Source organism: Gregarina niphandrodes (genome assembly GCF_000223845.1).
Source record: "Gregarina niphandrodes unplaced genomic scaffold scaffold00012, whole genome shotgun sequence".
In the NCBI taxonomy this organism is placed as follows: domain Eukaryota; phylum Apicomplexa; class Conoidasida; order Eugregarinorida; family Gregarinidae; genus Gregarina; species Gregarina niphandrodes.
In genome coordinates this window covers 24,950-37,821 of record NW_011645782.1, presented here as the reverse complement: position 1 = coordinate 37,821, position 12,872 = coordinate 24,950, and the positions used below count along the sequence as shown (strand labels likewise).

Here is a 12,872-nt window from a genome sequence, read left to right as displayed (position 1 = left end):
TAAAACGTGTGGCATGACGGAAATCGCTCCAATCAACTCGTCGTCGATGAACTTCACCAACTTGCGCCGCCTCAACACGTCTGCGTCCGGTAACGTCGCCTGCTTACGGAACGAAGGACGCGCCGTGAAACTCGTCCGGTCGCGCATCACTTCGTTCGACAATTGCCGCTCCATCGCCTTGAAGGCCTGCAAAACGACGCTCTATCAAACGACCCTCACCATCAGCCCTCGCCACCAGACTTCCCCGCTAAGCCACATGGTAGTTCTCCCCGAGGCAGATCTCACTGCGGGTAGATCTACCCGCCAATCTCACCACTGGACCTTACCACAGCATCCCAGGGTCTCCGCAAGCCCACAGGGTCTCCGCAAACCCACTCGTCCACCTCCAGCCAGCTGCACGCCCAGACTCTGCCGCACATTCAGTCCCACTACCGTACCGTACCGTACCGCCCACCCCCACCCCCAAACCCAATCCCAGTCCCCAATCTTCCCCGTGCGGGTTGCTTACATCGAGTTTTTCTTTGAAGGACTTCCGTAGATCCACAGTGGATGTGGTCATGGACTCCTGCAATTTTGTTATAATCCCAGTGTTGGGTGGCCAGCGGGTGCCGTGGGATTCGAACCGTTGGATCATGCTCACGACGCCGGCGGCGTGTTGTAGACTATCCGCGGTGGTCAGCTGTCGACTGAGCACCTCGCTTTTGTCGGGCACGCTCTTGGTCGGCGAGACGTTGTCGCGGCGACCCGTGCGTTTGGCTGCACGCGCCTTCACCCGCTGCATGTGCGCCGCAACCCTCCCAGGAGTGTCCAACTCCGGCGCTGATTCCTCTCCCGCCCCCGAATGAGTTTGCGGCGCTCGACCAGGCATCACCCGACTCACCTTCCCCTTTCCACGCGCGCGACTCGTCTCCTCGCCACGACCCCGCACATCCGTCTCCACCAGACCCTGACTGGGGACCACAAGACCCCGGCTCGGATCAGGGCTCTGAACCAGGGGGCTCTGGACCACAGGGCCCGGGCTATGAACCACACGAACCGGGCTCTGAACCATACGACCCGGGCTCTGGACCACACAACCCGGGCTTTGAACCAACTGGCTCCGGCCCGACTCCCTCTGGCCCAGATGACTTTGGGCCAGCAGGACCTCAGCACAGACGGGTGTGCGTGGCGTCCGCGGAGTTCGCGGGGTCCGCGGCGTCGCCGCCGGCGTGCGTCGTGGTGGCGTCTTCGTACCCGACAGGCGCCGGTTCGAGTCCGGGTCCGGCCGCGCATGTGAGTCTCGCAGACTTGCGCTCGACTTGTTCGACGCCTGCGCCGGAATCCCCGTGCCGTCCATCGACACGTCACGACCAAGTTCCACGCTCTGGCCCGGCACCGGGACCGGACCCGGTTCGCTCCCTCGGGACCCTGGGCCGCCGGGTTTGTCGTCTCTGGACCCGCGCTGGTCATCGCGGCGGCTTCGCGGAGTCAGGGGGGGTTCGCTCGCTCGCTGTGGGGGAGACTCCAAGTTCCCGCTGGCCCGAGAACTCCGCCAGCCGACCCCTCGCTGGCTTTCTCGCAGAGCCCGGTCTCCTGGTAGAGCCAGGCCCTCTTGGGGGGCTGGGTCGCCTGGCGGGGTTGGGTCGCAGATGTACGACGCGGCGATCGACTTGACTACCCGGCGGCGGCTCCGGTCGGGTTTCGACTGGCGATCCGAAGGCCGGCGGTTCGAGTCCTCCGAGGGAGGGCGGTTCGACGCGTGGCTGGCCGGCGCGGACGGGCGACTGGCCAATGAGACGGCCCCGACAATAGAGCCCCCCGGCGTCGAAGCTCCTAGACCGGAACCTCCTCTCAAACCGGAGCCTCCTTCTAGACCGGGACCTCCTCCTGCTCCAGGGCCAAGGCCGGAGACCGGGCCGGAAGCTGAGCCGGGTAGGCGGTGGGCAGGTCGATGGGAGTCTGTGGGGGTGGCAGCCCGTTGAGGGGGCAGAGGAGCAGGTCGATAATAGGCATCGACCGGGTCTGGTCGCCGAGGGCCGTCGTGGACGGAGGTGATGCCGAGAAGATCGTTGCTCAACGTCTGTGGCTCCCTGATCTTGGCGGCCAGAGAGACCTTCCGACCCTCCCCCGGTCGCCGTCCCGTGGACGACTGACTTGGAGTCGGCTGCAGACTTCCTTGGTCGCCGCTAGTACGGGACTCCGTCCCGACCCCAGAGTCTCCTAGCCGTCTGTCCGGGACCCGGCCCCGATGCTGGACAATGGTATCTCGGCTCGTCACCGACACCGAGGCCGGCACACCGGTCCCGGAGGAGGACAGGCCCCCAGAGGCGCGTAGCACTTGTCTGCTGCCCCGCCGGGTACTCTCACAACCTGCGCTCTCGCGATCCACCTCCGCCCCGACCCGTTCACGCTCCGTCGAATCAAGTGGATGAGCTCTCTGTTGCTGATGTGCGTTCAGCGGGTGCGTGCTCAGATGATGGCCTGGAGGGTGACCCGCCGGCTGATGGCGGCTCGCCGGGCCGTCCGGAGCGTGGTGTAATTGCTCTCGCAAGTGTTGCAGTTCGCCGAGATCTGCAGCCGTAACTGTCATCTTGTCCGGCAGTGCCATTCCCGATATTTGAGCCCCGGCCTGGCCCTGAGCCCCACCTGTCTGTGGAGCGGTCTGGACGTAACGAGGATGTACTGCCTGTGCAGGCTGAGGACGGAAGTCGGCGACCCGGGTAGTAGGACGCCGCAAATCGAGCGGGTCGCGGCTCAGGACGCTGGGCGATAAAGCCCACACCTTCGCCTCCGGCTTGTAACTGACTTCTGACCTGTGCCCCCCCTCTGACTCTCCGTCCCAGGCACTCGACTCGTCCGGGTCGTGGCCTCTGGGAGTTATGGTCCACTGCTGCAGCCCCGATGGCTGCCTGAGGGACCCTGGATCCGTGCGACGAGGAACTGAATTGGGACTTTCGGGAATGCGACCCGGACGCCTGTTTCGGGACCGGTGGCCTGACGGTCCGTGGAGCGTGCCAGTGGGCGGTGCGGGTGGAGACGTGGAGAGGCTGGGAGAGTAGGGCGTCCTGTCTGGCGGGGTCGCGACCGAGTTTTGCCGGCCAACCAGTTCGGTCGTCCGCAAAAGCTGGTTAGGAGCGGGGGGGGATCTGCACTCAACATTGACCAGGTATGGCTGTTGGTACTCGCTGGTTTCCGAGGAGAAACGGTGCAGTCCGATGCCCTTGCTGGTCGTTGAAGCCTGAACTCCGTGGTTGGACTGCAGTCCATGATTGGCAGCCGTGCGCCGAGGGGGTGGCGGCGGGCTACTGAAGGATCCGAGGCCCATGCGCTCTGCGACCTGATTGACGACGGAGGGCCCTTCCAAGTCGAGCATTCTGCCGGCATGGATAGGGGACCGTGTATGCGCGGGGGGTGTCTCCGAACGCGGTCTGAACCGGCCTCGAATACAAGGCGAGATGGGCTGCGGGGGAGCGGTGCCGACGCGTCTGGGCGAGATTGCCGAGTCGGTGACCACTCGTGTGGGCAGTGAATTGGCGTTTTCCGCCCCGTCAGAGCGGTGGTCTTTTTCTGCAGTGGATCTGCAAGGCGCAGACCGGCATGGAAGGACGGGTTCCGCATCATACGGTCGGCCCGAGAGTTCTCGACGTGTCGGACGGTGCGCAACGGGTGTCGCCTCGTCGTCATCGTCGTCCGGATACTCATTTTCAGCCGGATAATCATTTACTTCGCGAGAAGCTCTTTTTCCCAGATCGCCTGCCTTCCTTCCCATCTTGTGGTCGCCATGAACCCGTTCCCCCAGCCCTCGTTCAAGACCCAAGACCCGTTTATCAGAGACCCGTTTATCCCGATCTCCAAGCGGTCGTTTTTCGAGTGAGTTCGATTCCGAAACCAGGGCTTTCTTGGGCATCACTCGCTGTTCATTCTCGAGCACACGTTGCTGATTCTCGATACGTCTCTCGAGAGCCCGTTGTTGTAGAGATTCCTCCGAGCTCAAGTGAATTAGAGGAGTTACTGCTCTTCTGCGATGCCTGGGAGTGTCTTTGTCCATTGCTGCGGGGTCGACGGAAGAATAGTTGCGAAGGTCATCACCATCCCGACAACGGCTGTCACCATGATTATTGCCACCATGATTATTGTCACCATGATTATGATTGTCATCACGAGGGTTGCTGGTGTGGTAGTCTCCTCGGTGTCGATTGTGGGTAGGCAGGTTTGTGTGGAGACAACGGTTAGCTAGTGCAGTAAGTATTGGGTCGTTCAAGTCGACTAAGGCTGCTATAAGGTCAGTTCGGCTAGTTTGATGTTTGTGATACGCAGACCGCAGGTATTCCGAAACGTCTGAGAAATCAGATGCTTTCGTCCCATGCGTGAGAGTTCTAGGTGTAATAGCTCCGGCGGCTGATCGATCCAAAACGGACCCATCGCTTTCGGGAGTGAACTTGGGCAGTAAGTATGACGCAGTTGAAAACTGAGAGGTTGTTTCATATGACAAAAAATCCGGTCTTACACGTTCTAGTGGGGAGTAAGCGACTGAGTTCTCATCCATCCCTTTTCCATCCCTTTCCCGAGAGACGGGACATTCTTGGGATATTGCAGGGACATTTATCAAAATTTACACAACAACATGCCTGCCCTCCTCTCCATCACAGTCCACGAAGGCAAAGGGTTGGCTGGAGGATTCCTAGGTCGAAGGGTAAGCACTCAAGGCGTCGGTACTCAGGGTACCTAGCACAATGTGTTCAAGATCGTTTCAAGCCCGATAATGACAGGAAGGGGTGAAGGACACTGATGTTTCATGTCACTGATGTTTCATGTCACTGATGCTTTATTTCACTCATGCTGTATGTAGGATCCCTACTTGATTGGTACCATGGGTGACCAGAAGTTCCACACTTCCGCTGTGAACAACAATGGAAAGAACCCGTTGTGGGATCAGACCTTCGCCCTACCCTACAATGGCGAGCCAACAATCGAGATGGAGATCTACGACAGGGATCGCATGCGCAAGGATGACTTGATGGGAACTGGCAGGATTCAACTGGACATCTTGCAGATCCAGAACTTCATCCAGTACGATGTCCCTATCGAGAAGCGAGGCAAGCCCGCGGGCATAGTTAGAATCACCTTGAGCCTCGCTGTAAGCTAGCTAGTTAGTTTTGTGGGAACATATATGGGTGCTCCATGGGAAGACCAGACTGACAATGAGAACAATGTAGCATTAAATAAGAAAGCATTCTTACCGCTTCGGGAACTTTGGACCTCTCGCACCATCGAAGCGTAGTGCTGTTCGGCTTGTTCGACTAGTTTACGAATCATATGATGTTGGTCTTCCATTAAACGGGAAATCTCATTCGCGGAGATCATGCTAGCTAGAAATCGGATTTTGACAACCAGGTTGACACTGACAACCAACCAGTTGACAGCCACCAGTTGTCAGCCAGTTGGTTCTCGCAATCAGCGTTGGTCTTACGTTGGTCTGGTTGCAAAGTCAGAGCGACGTTCGCCGGCATTCCCAGCAGATTTGAAGCGATATTATCGACTTGTCCCTTCAGACCTGTGGCTCCCAAGGCGGATAGCAGCAGAAAGCGCAGCATCGCACACGTGTGTGCTACACAAAAACGGTCAAGTCAACTCAGTTTGACTACTTTTTGTTCTTTCCTGATTGACTCTATTCAATTCTTTCCTAGCTTCCAGGGCCATAACAGTATTCCGGGGCAGCGGTCGGCCAGTGAATGTGGTTACAAAACTGATTAATTGGGGCGTCTGGTCATCGCTTAGGATGCTAGCATAGAGGGCTGTCCGTCTGACGATGTCAGTGACGCATTCATCAAACCTCCGAAGGAACATGTCCAGTGTAGCAAAGACGGATCCGACGTGAAACTTGGAGGCGCCGCCAGCGTTCTGGTCGACGGCATCGTCATCTCCGAAAAATTTGGCGGTGCCCTGGACGAGGCGCATTGTTTCGCTGGCGTAGATTTCGAGGCGTGCGAGGTCAGCGACCATGCGCATGCTGATTTCTTGCAGCGTGTTGAATCCTCGGTCTACCCCATTTTTGGTCTCGTAATGTTGCGCCTGCGTTTCGAGTTCTTTTTTGACCATGTCATTTGCGTTGTTGAGTTGTTTCCAGATCATTTCGATGACTTCGCTGGTTACTTTCGAAGCCTGTCGGACCGTCTTCATTTCCTGCGTCATTCGGGCGAGGGAGATTGCGTCTTCGACCTTGTCTGTTGAGGCCAAAAGTGTAGCCACAAGGTAGTGCAGGGACGTAATTTTCGCGTCCACTGTGGTCTTAAATTCAGTCAGTTTGAGCAAACTACTCAACGTGATGGCCTTAATATGCAATTCGCTACTGCCATAGTTGACGAAATTCCCCCATCTTAGCACAGCACTTAGCATAGCTCGAAAGCACACACAAGAGCGCATTTCATCGCTCGCGCGTTTAATCAAATCCAAATTCTCAGTTAAGTCACGTACCCAGCCGGGCCACCGTAGCTTTTGTTGCAGGATGACTGTACGCTGGTGGCCTCGAGGTAGTAGCGATTTTCGGAGGGGTAGTAGTCGTTTTTCTGGTACATCTCGCAGTAATTCTGCGTTGGGATTTTTGGCTAGGTATTGCTCCAGTTCAGTTTCTTCATCGTCGTTGAAGAAGAGCCATTCGACCTTTTGTAGCATTTCAAGGGTCAGATCGACGGAAAGTTGCATGCCCATGAGTTGTTGGGCGAGTTCTATGGGTGAGATCTTCATTCGTAGTACGACAATTCCAACATTTTGAGCGCGCCGGTCATCGATAATCCGCACCAGCTTCTTGTCTTCCGATGCGTCCTGGTCGCTGGCCGTCTTCTTCATGGCCGCCTTCTTGGCCGAGTCCTTGGCAAACACTTTGCTAATCATGTCCAACCGACTCGGCTCAAAAATATTGCTCCCGCAGATAGCATTTGTGCTAGACAAGTCGCCGAAAACCGTCTCACTTAGATCGGCGTTCTCCAATGGCTTCCAAAACAACTTCCGACCCAATGGGGCCTTCTTCGCCGGCAACGCTGCCGGAACCGCCTTCCCACTCGTCTCCTGACGCTTTGCTAATAACGCCGCCAATCCACCCATCTTCGGCGGTGGCGCCTTCTTCTTCGCTGGCTTCGGCTTCACATCTGCATTCGGCGTCGGCGGAGCACTGCTCCGACTAATCAACCCCTCCTTGACACCCGCCGGTAATAATCGCTGCTGCGATTCTACTACCGCAGACTCCACCGAAATCGCCGTCGCTGAACTACTCACAGAATCACGTGGCCCCGCCTCTCGAAGCCCCGCCTCTCGAAGCCCCGCCTCTCGAAGCCCCGCCTCTCGAAGCCCCGCCTCTCGAAGCCCCGCCGCTCGCGACCCCGCCTCTCGTAGCCCCGCCTCTCGCGGTCCCGCTACGTCAATTGAGTTCCGAGTCGCCGTCTTATCACCTGCACCACCCCCATCCACCTTACCACCACGAACCGTCTTGGCCCCACCACGAGGCGTCTTCCCACCACCTTCGCTTTTCCCACCACCACTACCTTCATCCAGAGTACCACCACCAGTACCTTCCGACTTGGTCTTGACCACGGTCGGCGGCGCGGGGGAGGGCTTCTTCAAATTGCGCAGGCCACCGGCCAGCGCGGCCTTGAGGTCCACCGGAAGCGAAGGCATGGGCGCCGGACTCCGTCGCGCTGTCTCAGAACTGCCGCCTAAGTCGCTGCAGGCCTCGGTCGACATCTCCTGGTCCAGGGCCGCCACGCGTCTCTTCGTCTCGGCGGCCGGGTCACCCACGATTCGGTCGCCCACGGTTCCGTGTCGGTCGTGGGGGGTTGGAGAGAGTGCCTCGACGGATCGGCAGGGTTTGAGTTGACGAGTGGAGCCGCCGAGATCGCGCGTTACGAAGATGGCGCGGACTTCGGTGGTTTTGAAGCGGTTTGCTCGTTTGTGGTCTTGATGGTCGACTGCGACTGACTGCCGCCGGGCCGCCGGGTCTGGGACGCTTCCCATCATTGGGTCTCCAGTGGCGCCTCCAACCAACCCTCCGATGGTGTCTCGGGCGAACGGGGCCAGTTCCAGGTCGCCGCTGGAGGCCGTGAAGGGTGCGGCATCGCGGTGCATTGCGGGTGCTTGGTACAACTGTTGGGCGAGTGGGGCAGTGAGGTGTGCTCCGCGCTCGGCAGGGTCGTGTCGGAGTAACGCCGCGGGTTCGGTCACCGTCGCGCGGCCCGAGGACCCGAGTCCCGAGGCCCCAAAGGGTCTGCTGAGTGGGTCGGGTCCCAGCGAGTGGGGGCCCAGAGAGTCGGAGCCCAGGTTGTCGGTGCCCAGTGGGTCGATGCCCAGAGGATCGATGCCCAGAGGATCGATGCCCAGAGGATCGGAGGTGAGGCCGACGAGATGGGTGAGGTCCGGGCTGGTGGGGAACTGATGCAGGGTGGTCGTATGTTTGTCTCGACAGGATTGTAGGCGGCCGGGGGGGCTGTGGTGGTGTGGCGAGAGTCGTTGGGAGTCGTCTTCATCATAGTCATGTTTGTTGTCACAGCTCTCCGAACGTCTGTGGGAGAGTTGGGTAGGAATAGTGGAGGAGGTGGTGTCTTGTAGGAACTCGATGACATGGAATTTGAGCTTGGTTAGAAACGTGTGTGGTTTCTTTCGTGGGTTACTGCTGCTATTGACTCGGGAGCTAGAGTCTACGGCAAAATACTTGTCAGCCACATCTTGGGCAGCGATTGTGTTATCGCATACTTTGGTGCAGAACACAGCCCGGCGTAAATCACAACCCGATTCGGGACACCACCATTCCTCAATGTTACGATGGTCGGGGACGACGCAGTGGCGCGCATTAAATTCCTCCAAGTCCGCCCAGGGACGTGTTGGAAGGAAACGTGTTTGCGTCTTGAGCAAACATACCTCCAACCAAAACGTTAGACTCACTAATCCGACACTGGCGCTTGCTTCTGCAACCTCTACCGATTCCACGACCGAACGACTACCTCGCCGAGCAGTTACCGGGATCCCCAGGAAACGTTTCCCGCGACTTGTGGAAGGAACCATCTTCTGCAAAGCGCGCCCGAAACCACGATTCTTCCGACTCGTCAAAGCAGACCGAGTGCCCCGCAACTGTGACTCCTCCAATGCCTCACTATGTCTCTGACTTATACGCTCTTTGTCCACTGGAGTCAAGGCCTCCTCTCCCACCAACTTTTCCGACTGCATCTCCGACTGCAAATCCGAGTGGAAATCCGACTGCAAGTCATCCGCGTCCTGCCGGAGATCGTGCCGTGGGTCGTGTCGCAAGTCCTGTCGGAGGTCAGAGAAGTCCAGCCGCGGTACGGTCGCCGGCACGAACCTATCATTCGCGTTGAAGCTCTGCCGACGCGATGCTGAAGGCAATTCGACCAGACTGCCACCACGACCCGGGCCACTACCCAGGCCACTGCTGCCGTCTAGAGAGGCCCCTCCACCGTCTAAGGCAGCGCCTCCGCCATGGTCCACAAAGTCGGAGAAGGGCACGTCTGGACGCTGCGTCGGGGCGGGCACGATTTCGTGTAAGATCAGACTGCAGCGGAAGTTGGGGTTTTCGACACCCAGGAGGGTGAGTACCTTGTTGTTGCGGGCACCTAGGTGGTAGTATTCGAAGTGCTCCTTCTGCAGATGAATGGACTCGTGGTCCACAAACGCCGTATTGAAGTGGAAAAGGGCGCAGGGGTAAAAAAGCTTCTCTTCGTCGTGCTTGGCGGTATATTGTGCTGAATGACCATTCGCCCAAGTCGTCAACGGCGTCTCAGCCACAGGCAGGGTCTGCCGTAACACAATAATCACGTCGCCACACAACGCTAACTCTTCCGCTGAGAAGTTCCAAGTCCGGCTGCAACCCAAACTCGTATCTCGAGACTCTACCAGCTGCGCGTTCGTAGAAGTTGCCGTGGGCAGGATGGAGATGGATAAGTCCGACGGTGCACTTACCTTCTCGCCATCCTGTTTCTGAGGACACCCGTTCCAACCAAACACGGTTTTCAGGTGATGGCTCTTGCGGTGCTTCCGGAACTGTCCTATGCATTGCCACCACACGCTTTCCCATTCGGCCTGCGAACTACTTTGGTGGTCCAACGGACCAGGACCCCCGCCGAGTGTGCGCCGGTCCTCGCTTTGCCGCGGACTCCCGTCGTTGCCCCCGCGCTCGGCGCCACTCCGATCCGTACCCACGCCGCCACGGTCAGGGACCCCACGGTCTGTCGTTACGTTCTTCCATTTCTTGCTCTTTCCAGACCTCGATCCCGTCACCATTTTGCCGTCCACCAGCCGAGAGGAGTTGATGTGGAACATTTCGACCACAAGTCCCGCAGCGGACCCCACAAAGTTCTCGACCATGATGCACTTGAGGCGCATGGTAGGCTGTGGAACCACCGTCATTCCAGGCTGCGACAGCAAGGAATGAATGTAGCTCAAGTACCTCAAACGTCCAGGACCCCAGACACTCGGTGGCGCAATCGACGGGTCCAAGATGCATCGTGAGCCTTCAAGAGGTGGCGACCAGGAGTGAGAGGCTGCCGCCTGCGGTCGTCTCTCGTACGACAAGAAGGTCTTGGTCATCCGCTCCGTCAGAGAGTTGCACCAGTCCTCGAAATTCGGCAATACGGTCGGCGAAACCTCCAACGGTCCTGTTCCCAAAGACCCTGTAGCAGAAAAGCCTGTTCCCGGAGGTACGACGTCCAGCATTCCCAAGAGCGAGTACAACATACAAGAATGAGAATCATTCTCCTCCATCACAGTAATGACTGTAGAACAAAACTAATGTAGCAACTAATATATGAAAGTCCAACAACTGTGTGTCAAGAAGTGTGTGTCAACAACTGTGTGTGTCAAGAAGTGTGTGTCAAGAAGTGTGTGTCAAGAAGTGTGTGTCAAGAAGTGTGTGTCAAGAAGTGTGTGTCAAGAGCTGTGGCAGTGATGTGATTGTCACAACGCGAGGTTTGGACCGAGTTGGGCGGCAGGAGATCGAATGGTGAGGTACATCATTGGGTGGGGCGTTCGTACTGGCTATGTTTTTGCTATCTAGAGTGAGCCACCAGAGTATGCTGGAGGTAAATGAGAAGATGATTTGTATAGGGAGTACTCCCATTTCGGAGACGCGGTAGGGTAGTACCTGATTGCGGACTTCCTTGCCGACTCTGGCGACGAGAGATTCGGATCTGAAGGGTAGGTCCCAGAAGCACCAGTCGCCGTCTAATTTCTTGACGTGGTTGAGTACCTCATGGATATGGGGGTGTTTCGTCTCGGTAGGTTCTTTCTTTCCTGGCGAACGACATAGGTAAACACGATGGCCGAGTTGGGAGTTGGGAGCTAGGGGTAGCAGTGTCCGGTCGTAGACCTCGGAGTCGATGCGGTGCCTTCGCGGGACAGCGAACATATTATGGGCTAAAAATAACAGTGGCTGCGTTCGTCGCTGAGTTCGTTCTCACGGATATCGAAGTCTAATTGTTGTACCGCTAGGTATACACCACATCGCGCCACCCCCCAAAAGAGTGGCAACAACCAAATGGAACGGCTGTTGAAGCTCACGGAACCCACGTAGGACGTGGCCAATGTGGACAAACCCGTGAAGGCACTAAAGACGCCGATTGCTGTCCCTCTCAACTCAGTCGGAAAACGCTCCGACGAGTAACTGATCAGCGGGCCCCAAAGAGCTGTACCAATCGCCATCGTCACGATCGCCAATGCTGACAACACCCACACGGTCTTCATGCCTAAACCCACTGTGAAAGCAAGCGCCGCACACACGAGTGCGCCAAACACAGACAACACTTTCAACGCCGAACGCCGTCCACCCCAGGTCACACGCATTAGGTGGAACGCCACCACATGCAGTGGTAACTGAACCGCGTAATTTAACATCGTCACCAAGTTCACATTCACGCCCAACTCCAGGAAGAACAAGTTACAATATGTCACCAACCCCCAATACGACCATGCCGTCAGGAACCACACTGCACACAATGTCGCCATCACTGGTGCATACGGCTTTCGCACCAATACCAACCATGGCATACAAAACGCACTGTGCCCGTCGGCCAAGTAAACCGGACCCACCGCACGCCGTGTCGGTCGCGCCTCCCGAGCTCGCGTCTCCAGGACTCGAACCTCCGCACTTCGGATGTCACCACTCCGAATTTCCGCATTACGCATTTCCGCAACACTTCGGATTTCCGCAACACTTCGCATGTCCGGCTCTCTCAGTAAAACCCCGACTGGACTGTCCGAAGGCGACCCTGACATCTCCCACGACCGCGCGCCTACGTGCCACTGTCGTGGCTCGAACCCACCACCCTCCGAATGCACACCCGTCTCCTCCCGGCCGCCCCGAGGGGGCTTGTACCGACGGCCGTTCGTCAGCTGGTACACCGGCCCGAGCTCCGGTCCTTGCTCGGATCCGAACTCGGGTCCGAGTTCCGCTGGTGCAACCACAGCACGTCCTGCAGCCAGTCCCTCCTCGCGGGCCCACCCGTTGGGACCCAGACGGACGAACACGTCCCCATTACTAAACACCGCTCGAGGCGACCGGGGGGACACGTCTCGAGGCGACCGGGGGGACACGTCTCGAGGCGACCGAGACCCTAAGTCTTGTGGCGATCGAGACCTTAAGTCTCGCGGTGAGTGGGATCGGCTTTCCGCGGTGTTTCCATTGCACTCGTCAGGTGCGCCGGTGATCAAAGCGACACGTGTTATTGGGTAGCCTTCGACGGTAAACCGCTTGGTAGTAACGACTGTGCGGGTTTCCGAAACCTCGAAATTATCGTGCATGGGAGCAGCTGTCTCCCCGGCCTCCCCCGCCTCCGGAGACGCCCAGCTCTCCCCTGTGCTCTCGTCAAGAGGCCCTCTCTGTAGCCCGCTCTGGT

The 12,872-nt window shown here is 57.9% G+C and overlaps 4 protein-coding genes across 4 annotated transcripts; 1 reads left to right on the top strand and 3 right to left on the bottom strand.

The window, feature by feature from the left end:
• Positions 1–3,161: 3,161 nt before the first annotated feature.
• GNI_070370 (hypothetical protein) lies at positions 3,162–4,525 on the bottom strand (the record flags this gene model as incomplete). The annotated part of the gene is made up of 1 exon (XM_011131994.1): positions 3,162–4,525. A coding segment is annotated over one exon (1,364 nt), but the record flags the coding sequence as incomplete, so codon positions are not given.
• A 78-nt stretch (positions 4,526–4,603) lies between these two features.
• On the top strand, positions 4,604–5,125 carry GNI_070360 (C2 domain protein; the record flags this gene model as incomplete). Its single annotated transcript, XM_011131993.1, has 2 exons — positions 4,604–4,672; positions 4,829–5,125. The coding sequence occupies 2 exons, from the start codon at positions 4,604–4,606 to the stop codon at positions 5,123–5,125; spliced, it is 366 nt and encodes a 121-aa protein (XP_011130295.1).
• A 476-nt stretch (positions 5,126–5,601) lies between these two features.
• On the bottom strand, positions 5,602–11,386 carry GNI_070350 (formin-like 2 domain protein; the record flags this gene model as incomplete). The annotated part of the gene is made up of 2 exons (XM_011131992.1): positions 5,602–10,754; positions 11,014–11,386. 2 exons carry the CDS (start codon positions 11,384–11,386, stop codon positions 5,602–5,604), a joined length of 5,526 nt encoding a protein of 1,841 aa, XP_011130294.1.
• An 8-nt stretch (positions 11,387–11,394) lies between these two features.
• On the bottom strand, positions 11,395–12,162 carry GNI_070340 (major facilitator family transporter; the record flags this gene model as incomplete). The annotated part of the gene is made up of 1 exon (XM_011131991.1): positions 11,395–12,162. One exon carries the CDS (start codon positions 12,160–12,162, stop codon positions 11,395–11,397), a length of 768 nt encoding a protein of 255 aa, XP_011130293.1.
• Positions 12,163–12,872: the final 710 nt, after the last annotated feature.